The 10857-nt window shown below is 46.1% G+C and overlaps 1 protein-coding gene across 1 annotated transcript in view; it reads left to right on the top strand.

Moving 5' to 3' along the window:
* Positions 1 to 1897: 1897 nt before the first annotated feature.
* Positions 1898 to 10857, top strand: part of IPO8 (importin 8) — a 79095-nt gene continuing 70135 nt past the window's right edge. The window contains exon 1 of the mRNA XM_030543362.1: positions 1898 to 2113. Coding sequence (XP_030399222.1) covers positions 2030 to 2113 — 84 coding nt within the window. The 5' untranslated portion in view covers positions 1898 to 2029. The remainder of the gene's footprint in view (positions 2114 to 10857) is intronic.

The following is a 10857-nucleotide window of genomic DNA, read 5'->3' as shown; positions in this document are numbered from 1 at the left end:
CATGAAAGAAAATGTGGCCTAATCTTCATCGGTAGAAAGAAACATGACTGCTAAAATGTGGTTGAAATCAGATGCTACAACTGTGGGGAGTTAAAAAGAAATAACTATACTTATCAGGGTGAAGGGATGAGGTAATACTAATTAAAATTTCAAATTTTCAAAGTCCATTGGTTATACCTACACTCTCTCTAGTTAAACTGGGTCATATGCACTTGAGAAATGCAATTGTGGGACAAGCAAATACTTTTCTGTTATGTAAAGAATTCAGGTATCTTGTGACTTGGGAACTTGAAATGTTTAGGGCTAGACTATCAATGGCCTTTATTTTTGTACCTCTCAAGATATTTCTATTTTGGTAAAATTGCCAGTATGACCCTCTGATTTAAAACCAACTGAATTAATCTCTGAACTATTAGGTGGGGGCAATCAGTGATAGGTAGGGCCCTACCAAATTCATGGCTATGAAATCTGGTCTTTTGCATGCTTTTACGCTATACTATACAGATTTCACAGGGGGAGACCACCGTTTCTCAAACTAGGGGTCCTGACCCAAAAGGGAGTTGCAGGGGATTGCAAGGTTATTTGTGTGGGGGGGGTCACAATATTGCCACCCTTCTGCACTGCCTTCAGAGTTGGGCAGCCAGAGAGTGGCAGCTGTTGGCTGGGTGCCCAGCTCTGAAGGCCGCAGTAGTGCAGAAGTAAGGGTGGCAATCCCATAACAGGACACAGAGAAGCCTACTGTCTTCCACACTGAATAGTTCCTCACACTCTGGGAAGGGCCAAGACCTGTTAACCTGTAAAATCCAAAGCCGTTTTTAGGGCACCATGTCGAGTAAGACACTGGCCTAAAAGCACAATGGATTGATTTAAATCCAAGTGGAAAGCCTCAATTTAAATCAGATTATAATCAGCTTTTCTATTTGTACTTCAATTATATACTAAAGAAAGGGGCATTCTCATTGGTTGATATAACCATTAAAACATGTTGATTTTCAGCTAACTAGAACCTTTACACTAGCTTTGATACATCTTTTTGCTAGTAGCTAGGAGGGTACACTGTAACTATAAGCAATTATTTTTCACTCTCACTTTTTAGAGAATGAACAAAGTAGAGCCACCAATCTTGGCCTCTGAGGAACCCATACCTTTCAAATAGAGAATCCCTGCTCCACTAGCAAGGCAAACCGTGGGGGCATCTTGAAGAAAAGACTCTGGTGGCTGCAGCCAGCTGGGGATCCACCCTTTCTAAACAAATCTATCAGCTGGATGGCTGGGGCAAGGATCACCTCTACAAGCTGCAGGGGGAGGGGACAGAAACACCTAAACCAGGGGCTCTCAAACTGGGAGTCTGGACCCCTCAAGGCGTCATGACCTGTCAGCCTCCACCCCAAACCCTGCTTTACATCCAGCACTTGTAATGGTGTTAAATATATACACACTTTTTAAAATGTATAAGGGGGAGGTGGTGTCAGCAGTACAAAAGTCTGAGGACCACTGACCTAAACCCTCCAAACACCTTCAAGCTGCTTTGTGGAGCAGCTTTGATCCCCCTGAACAGTTTCCAGGGGAACAATCTCTTTCTCCCCTGGCCAGGAAAAAGCTGGAGGGAGCACCTGTGGCTATGCTCCTCCCCCCGGGAAGGTGCACACCTCCATCCCTCCACCCACTTAAGCAAAACTCCAGCTGGGTGGCAACCGGGGGCACCTGTCACCCTCCCGTCAAACAGTAATGCCAGGACCAGCTGCGCCGGGAGGGCGGTCAAGGAGACAAGTTTCCGTATCATAGCATGGCCGCCCCCATGGGGGACAGAGCGTGCTGTGGCAGCCGCCGTAAAGCAGCTCTACAATGCCACTGTCCCTTTCCGTACAACAGTATGGTGGCCTCCTTCCTTTTGCCCCGGCTGCAAGAAGCTGAAGGAGGCGCGGTGGCCGTAAAGCAGCCCCCGTTTCCCGACGCCTGGCTGTCGCGCGCACCGGTGTGAATGGCCGCGGGGAGCGGAGCAGGCTGGTGATTGCGGGCTGGGGGCGACATGGATCCCAACAGGATCATCCAGGCCCTCAAGGGCACCATCGACCCCAAGCTGCGCATCGCGGCAGAGAACGAGCTCAATCAGGTGAGGGGGCCGGGACCAGGCCCTGCCCCTTCGCCCGCGGAGACGGGGCCCCGGCCCGGGGCGCGGGGGGAGACCCGGTGATTCTCCCCCCTCCCAGCGGCTGGGGCGTCTCCGCGCTGCCCTCGTCTCTAGGGCGGGGGCTGCTCGCCCCTCCAGCACAGCGTGGGGGGGGGGGTCCCCCGGCCCTTGGGGGCCGCCCTGTGGCTCTTCCCCGGCTTGGCCAAGGGCAGGCAGATTCCCCCTGTGCCCTCACAGCCCCCTTCGCTCGTGGTACGGTGAAATGGGGGCGGCAGAGGGGTCAAGAAACCCCCCGAGGGAGCCTGGACATCCCCGAAGCATCCTGCCCGGGAGCTTCTGCTTCATGGCTGCCCCGGCCACCAGCTGCCGTGCGTCAGGCGGCCTGCGGGCGCTGGGCCTCCGGGCGCTGCTCTCAACCCTTCGCTGGACCCCAGCCCCAGGGATGATGGTGCTTGTGGGGCTCATCTCTGCTGGGCGTGAAGGCGGGGGAGAGAGCAGTGAGGGGAACCTAGAGAGCACCCTAATTACCTCTCCGCTTCACCTGAGCTGTCTATTGAGCCTGTTCATCCTTCCTGTGTGGATGGGGGAATCTGTCACTTTCAGCATCTGACAGCTGGCTTTGTAGTCTCTGTGGAGTGGTGATAAGGGCAGAGCCAGCTTGGTCCTAGGCACCAGTGGACTCTAACTACACGCAGCTCCTAAATGGAAACAATGCTTAAGGGGATTGTCAGCTGAAATTGAAAATGGTGTAAATCTGAAGTACAATAGAAATGTTGCCACAATTAACAGGGAAATCTGATGAGACAGTTTGTTGTGAAAAAAATATTTCCCTGCAGAGTTTGAAAGTTACTGGCTGCAACTGGCTATGGATACTGCAACTGGCTATGGATGAACAGACTTCTGTGCCGCTGTGGAGTTCCACTGACTTCACTGGGAACCTGTGTGGTTATAGAGGTCTGCCCATCTGGCACCAGTTACAGGATCAGTGCCTTCACTTTCCTAGCTAAGTTTGTGTGCTTAAAGATATGAGTCAGGAACTGTCAAAGTAAAGGTTGCACTGAATTCTTAATTTGGTGGTCTTGTACGTGTGCATTAGACTTGAAATACATGATTATGTACTAGTTTTTCAAGTAATACATATAATATACAATACTTCAGTACATTGTATGTGCAGGTTGCAATGCTCATGTGCCATACATCATTTACTATGAATTTTGTACATTGACTCTCATGGATTCCTGATATATATATTAGACACACAGATTATGCAGTGTTTGTGTATATAAGGTTCTGGAAAAACTGTGATATTCTTTCTCAGATATCCCATTATATCAGGTGGTCATGTAGTTAGACTGTACTGTAATGGCACAAGGGTATACAGTTAAGTTTATGCCTGCAATCATAATTTTTGACACTTCCTGAGTTTTGGTTTGTCAGACAATCTTAATATTCTCCTATCATAGGCATTTTGATGGAATATAGAAGAATAACTTCAGTTTTGAACTTATTTTGAAGAGACTTACCTTTCTGGGTCTTCACTATGTTAACTGAAATGATTAATAAGGCTTCACAGGATTCAGGTTCAGTTTAGAAATTTGTCCTTATTCTAATTTTCCACACGTGCAATTTAAAACCACTCCTGAATTAGTTATATCTAACACTCTCACTTTTAGTGGTGGCAAGTTGTGTTCACTGTTGATTGATAATGGGCATTTGAAATGCTGTGTGGGGTGGTTATATCAAAATGTGGCCACCTTCTTTATTCTACAAAGTCCATATCTATTTAAAAAACACAAAAACAAATGCACAGTGCTTGTTTTACCTTAATTAAAAACAACATATGAGAGCAAAATTACAATAACAAACTGCTGTATGTTTGGCAGGGTTAGAGCAAAAGAATGATTGTCTGGATTCCTGGATCCTGTTCCTGACTGTGTAATTGATTTGTTGCACGAGTGTTATAAAGCTTAAAGAAACTTTTGAAGATTGTTGGGATTATCAGATGAAAGATGTGATGACTGCAGATTACTAGCAATATAGTTGTTATTTGGGATTCTGATTCAGTTTCAAGGTGCAGGAGTACTTAACAATGTTTTTAAAAGCATGTATTTTTTAAGGAAAGATGACAAGATTTTTTAATCTGGTTTAGAAAATGATTCCTGGAATTAAGAGAAATGTGTAATATTTTTGGAGGCCTCCTGTTAAACTCATAGACTTTAAGGTCAGAGGGGACCATTATGATCATCTAGTCTGACTTCCTGCACAACGCAGGCCACAGAACCTCACATACTCACTCCTGTATCAGACCTGTGTCTGAGCCATTGAAGTCCTCAAATCATGGTTTAAAGACTTCAAGGTGCAGAGAATCTTTCAGCAAGTGACCCATGCTCCACGCCGCAGAGGAAGGTGAACCCCCCCCAGGGCTTCTGCCAATCTGCCCTGGAGGAAAATTCCTTCCCGACCCCAAATATGGCAACCAGCTAAACCCTGAACATGTGGGCAAGACTCACCAGCCAGACACTCAGGAAAGAATTCTCTGTAGTAACTCAGATCCCACCCCATGTAACATCCCATCACAAGCCACTGGGCATATTTACCGCTAGTAGTCAAAGACGAATTAGTTGCCAAAATTAGGCTATCCCATCATACCATCCCCTCCATAAACTTATCAAGCTTAGTCTTGAAGCCAGATATGTCTTTTGCCCCCACTGTTCCCCTTGAAAGGCTGTTCCAGAACTTCACTCCTGTGATGGTTACAAACCGTCATCTAATTTCAAGTCTAAACTTTCTGATAGCCAGTTTATATCCATTTGTTCGTGTGTCCACGTTGGTACTGAGCTTAAATAATTCCTCTTCCTCCCTAATATTTATTCCTCTGATATATTTATAGAGAGCAATCATATGTCCCTTCAGCCTTCTTTTGGTTAGGCTAAACAAGCCAAGCTCTTTGAGTCTCCTTTCATATGACAAGTTTTCCATTCCTCGGATCATCCTAGTAGCCCTTCTCTGAACCTTTCCAGTTTGAATTCATCCTTCCTAAATATGGGAGACAGAATTGCACACAGTATTCCAGATGAGGTCTCACCAGTGCCTTTTATAATGGTACTAACACCTCCTTATCTTTACTGGAAATACATCGCCTGATGCATCCCAAGACCTTTTTGTCAACCAGGCCTACGTCACTTTTGATGAAACAGGCAACCTTTTATGAGTGTAATATTTAATTTAAAAAAGAAATGTAAATAAAACTAATAGTCCACACACACAGTTTTTTAACCAGTGTTTTTTCCTTTAAGAACATTCTGTTAATCCTCTAACATCCCTTCTTACTTCCTCTTCTACCTCTGGAAAGCCTTTCTCTGGTGAGGAGACCCTGAAGCATTTATCTTGCGCCTTATCACCAACCTACCTTCAGTTAGAGGCAATTTGTGGAGATTTATGCTTGGTCTTCCTGACTTCCAGGGAAGAATATGCTGCCTTCCCAGAGACTCCGGCTCTAGGTCTAGAGATAGAAAGATGGAGTTTGGGACCCTATATTTACAATTTCACTACAACCCCCTGACTTGCACAAATTTATTTTTCAAAACGTAACAGATAAATGTGTATTATAACTTGTAAATAGATTACATTGTTTCTTCTGCAGCTTACTGAATTTTTATATCTGTAAAGAGGGAACTGATGAAGAGAATACTTTGCACTGATACATCCATTTTTATTTGAGATCCCAAATTACTTTACAAAGATTAAGCCTCCAAGCACAAAGCAGGTTAAAATCAAACCAGTTTTGCAGATGAGTAAACTGAGAACCAGGAAGTTAAGTGATTTGGCAAAGGTGTTGCAGTGACAGAACAATTAATTGAACCTACAAAAGGAATCTTGATTCACCTTTAGTTGGTGAAGAATTGTGAGGCTGGACAGAGAGCTAATGATTTCTTTCCAGTGCTTTGAATCCAGCCCGGTCTATCATGTGTGATCCAAATTGTATTTGTTTTGGAGTTTAGGCAGTGACTCATTCATGGTGCTACTATCTCTTTTTTTTTTTATATAAGCCTCAGTTTTGATACCCTCCATCCCTAATTCTCAAAAAAAAATCCTTCTTTGAGTAGAGTCCTTATGGGAGCCCCATTGTAGGTGTGTCTGCACCCCTGCACCTCTGATCAGGGAATTTCCGTGGCAGTCTCCATTCAGTCTACACATGCATTGCACCCCCCCACCCTATGCTCTGCCAGGAGGCTAACCGAAACTGTCTGCCAGGAGGCAAACCCTCCTCAGTTTCTTCTCAACCGCCCCTGGATAAAGATGGAGATTTAGCTGTCCATTAGCGGATCATTAACTTCTTCATACTTGTTAATTTTAGTTACCTTTTTTTGGAGCTTTCCTACTTTATTTTGGATATTATTTTTCTTTGACCTTCTCCTTCCTCTCCCCAGGGTCTGGGGACCCCTCTGGACAGGGTATGCCTGATTCACAGGGCTTCAGGAAGTGTCTTAGTTGCAAGAAATTTATCCCGGTGACTGACGGACTCATGTGTCACTGCCTGGGGAGAGAACCGCATACCACAGAAGTGTGGTTTGTGCCAACAACTGAAGGCCAGATCCGGAAAGGTTAGAGAACTGAGCTGCAAGGCTCTCTTAATAGAGGTGGCACTTCAGCCACTCTCTGAACTGTGTCAAGACCTGGACAATGGGAAGTCTCACTGAAACCCTCTACTTCTAAGGGAGGTGAGCCCAAGAAGACATCCACAAGCCAGTCATGCAAGGCCTCTAGGAAAAGGGCCATGAGTCTCCACAGCAAGCCCCGACCTAGCCGAAAATGATTTTTGGCTTGCTTAATGTCATCAGTACTGACGGCACTGAAGCTCTCTAAGTCCAGTACCCAAGGCTCGCACAGCACCGCTCCAACAGAGCATGTTGGGCTATATAAGGACCCACAGGGCACAGGCAAGGAATCATCAGTACTGACTGGGTGGGAAAAATCCAGAAAAGCTGCCCAGGGGAAGGTTCCTGTGGTATGGACAGCAACATCAGTACCATCTTCAGCATGCTAGATAGCAGCGGACCATACTATCAGATTCACGTCACCAACTCCTTCGGTGCAGACATCTCGGCACCACCAACCACCACCGGTACCAACGCCTTTAGCACTGCCAGACTTCTGATACGCAACAGACCTTTTGTGTGTGATGCACTGGATTCTCCTGTACTCAGTACTGGGGCCTCAGTACCGAGTCCACCCAAAGCTCCAGACTCACTGGAAACATCATGCCATACTCCACCTTTTTCATCCACTGAGTCTGATAGTGAGAAAGAAGATGTGTTCTCTTGCTGCTCCTCTCACCCACCCTACAGTGCCCAATTCCAGTATGGACCTCATGCATACCATCCCTCTGATCCCCAGTCTCCTTGATATGGGCAGCCATTGTACCAACTACCACCCCTCCCCAGTGGTCCTAATGGGATCGTTGGCAAGCACACAGACATCGTGCTTCCTATGGCACTAGTTTGACCCATCAAGAGCCAAGGAGACATCCTCCTTCAGCTGCTGCATCGAGGGCATCCTAGCCCCCTGAACAATTAAGAGAAGAACAAGAGACACAAGTCAAGGAGAAAGCTATCCCCCAGACTAATTTCTCATCATCATCACCATACGAGGCAGGGATGCCCCTGCCACCATTGTTGGCAGATGAATTTAAGCTGTTTCAGGAGCTGGCCCAGCGGGTGCCAGAGGCACTGCAGATAGCACTACAGGAGATGACAGAGTCACACCACAAAGTAGTGGACATTTTACATTCTTCTACCTCATCCAGAATGGCCCTCCCTATTAATGAGGCCCTCTTGGACCCTGCCAGACTCATACTGCAGACTTCAGTGTCGGTCCCACCAACATGCAAGCGGGCCAACAAAAAGTATTACATGCCAGCAAAAGATGGAATTTCTCTTCTCCTACTCACCTCCCAGTTTGGTCATTGTGGATGCAGTGAATTCAAGAGGTTGCCAACCCCATCTCACATCCACACCCTACGACCAGGACTGGAAGCATCTAGATCTTTTTGGGAGAAAAATATATTCATGAGCCTGTCTTCAGTTCCATATTGTGAACTAGCAAGCCTTAATGGCAAAATACAGTTACAAACTACTAAAAACTCACTTCCTTTATTGATCATCTCCCAGATTCACACAGAGAGCAATTTAAAGCAAAGACATCCCTCCAAAGTACACTCAGTGCACTTGACACAGTGGCACATTCCATCTCTACTGCCGTGGTGATGAGACGAGCCTCTGCTGCGCTTATCCAAGTTCCCTAAAGAGGTGCAAACAACTGTGGAGGACCTTCCTTTTGAAGATACAAAACTGTTCACTGAGAAAATGGATGCTTCTCTCCATACTTTAAAACAGTGGTTCTCAAACTGTGGTCCGCAGACCAGCAGTGGGACACAAGCTCCATTCAGATGGTCCGCGGATAATTCCCTCTAAGGTGCATGCCTGGGTGGCCACACACAAGAGAATGAAGGGTCACCCACCTAATTAGTGGAGCAGAGCGAGCGAAGCTCTACTAATTAGGTGCCTGGACCCTGAAGAAGACCACATGTAAGGTGAGGTGTTGGCTTTGGGGGAATAAGGGGTAGGTGGGAGGGGGCAAAGGGGTAAGAAGAATTTGGGATGCACAGGGCTGCAGCAGCCAGAGATAGAGGCAGCCTTCCCTAGCTCCTGGGCTGCAGTTGCTGGGGAGAGAGGCCCTCCTTCCCAGCCTCAGCTCTGTGGCAGGGGAGAGACACCCCCCCCACCCAAACTCCTCCCCAGCCCAAGCTCAGGGGCTGCCATGGCAGGGAGAGAGCTGGCACATCCATCAAATTAGAAAGGTAAGACTACTGATCTACAGATAAAAGCACACAACTCATATTTTTATAACAAAAAATGTTTGCTTATTAATTTTTTTGTATAGCGATTTTATCCAAAGCCCTTTTCAATAGTTATCTAACAGTACAAACAACATATATAAAGATAATTAAGTGGTCTGTCAAGAACCTCAGCAATTTTCAAGTGGTCTGCGGGAAAAAAAGTTTGAGGACCACTGCTTTAAAAGGTTCCAGGGCTACTCTTAGATCGCTCAAAATCTACACACCTGGGCAGAAGAGAAAAGATAGCCCCCAGTCTTCATTCAGACTCATTTTGTCACAGTATTCATCCCAGAGATTTTATGAACTCCAGAGAAAGAAGACAAAGTTCCCCAAATGGAAACCATCAGACTCAACCTCCTTCTTCACAGTCATCCACCTTAAAATGGCAGTTTTGATGGGTTAGTCAAGGTGCCTGCAAACCATTCTCAATGCTATCCAACACTGGAAAACTTCCCTCATCCCTATGGATGCTGTCTCACCCTGTTCTGCAGCTCCTGGGAAAGGATAACCTCCGACAAATGGGTTTTGGAGATTATTAGAGATGGGTACTCAATCCACTTCACAGCTCCTCCCCTGCCAACATCTGTCCTCGTCCATCTTCAGGGACCCTTCTCACAAGAGTCTGCTACGAGACGAGATTGACCATCTCCTCAGCATAGGAGCTGTAGAGCCAGTGCCCATACATCTAAGAGGCAAAGGCTTTTACTCTTGCTACTTCCTAATACCCAAGAAAAAGGGAGATTGGAGACCTGTACTAGACCTCAGAGTGCTCAACAAATTTGTCAAGGCTCAGAAGTTCAGGATGGTCACATTGGCCATGATTATCTCAGCATTAGAAAAGGGAGACTGGTTCTCAGCCCTTGACCTTCAAGATTCTTACTTTCACATTTTGATCATGCTGAATCACATATGATACCTCAGATTCACATTTGGTCAAGACTACTACCAGTACAGAATACTCCCTTTTGGCATCTTAGAGGTCTTCAGAGTATTCTCCAAAGTCATCTTGGTAGTTGCAGCCCACTTAGTCTCCCAGTGCATTATGATTTACCCTTACCTGGATGATCGCCTCCTCAGGGCGTGTTCCTTCACCGAAGTGTTACCAAGACTACCCTGGATCTATTCAAGAACCTGGGCCTGCAAATCAAGGCACAAAAAATCAACATTAATACTAGTACAGAAACTAGAATTCATAAGAGTGGACCTCAACTCAGTCCAAGCAAGAGCACTCCTCCCACATCACAGGTTCTTCAGTCTCTTCACAGTTGTAGAGACAATGCATCCAGCCCCCAGATATTGGCCAGACATTGCCTTTAGTTTCTGGGACACATGACCGGGGGCACATCGCTGATACTTCATGCAGGACTCTGCATGAGATGCCTCCAATCATGGTTCAGTTAGGTTTACAGTCTGAACAAGGACAGCCTAGACAAACTGCTATTGATGCCCACCAAAATCAAACAATCCCTGAATAGGTGAAAAGACCCAGCAAACACCTGCATGGGAATCTCATTTGCTCAACCTCCCCCATTACTACTACTCACTGCCTATGCATCCCTCATAAGACGGAGCACCCATCTCAGTGGTCTCTCAGTACAGGGCAAAGGGTCTTCATTTGAGACTTGCCTTCATATCAATTTAGTTGAACTTTGAGTGGTCAGGAACATATATTCACTTCCTGCCAATGATCAGAGGAACACACACAAAGATCATGATGTATAATATAACCTGCATGTATTACATAAACCGACAAGGAGGTGTGAGATCACCCCCCCTTTGTATGGAAGCTGTCATAGGTTTCACCCCCACACTGAACTTTAGGGTACAG

The sequence above is a fragment of the Gopherus evgoodei genome, chromosome 1 (assembly GCF_007399415.2).
Source record: "Gopherus evgoodei ecotype Sinaloan lineage chromosome 1, rGopEvg1_v1.p, whole genome shotgun sequence".
Classification (NCBI taxonomy): domain Eukaryota; kingdom Metazoa; phylum Chordata; order Testudines; family Testudinidae; genus Gopherus; species Gopherus evgoodei.
This window is presented reverse-complemented; position numbering and strand designations above follow the sequence as displayed.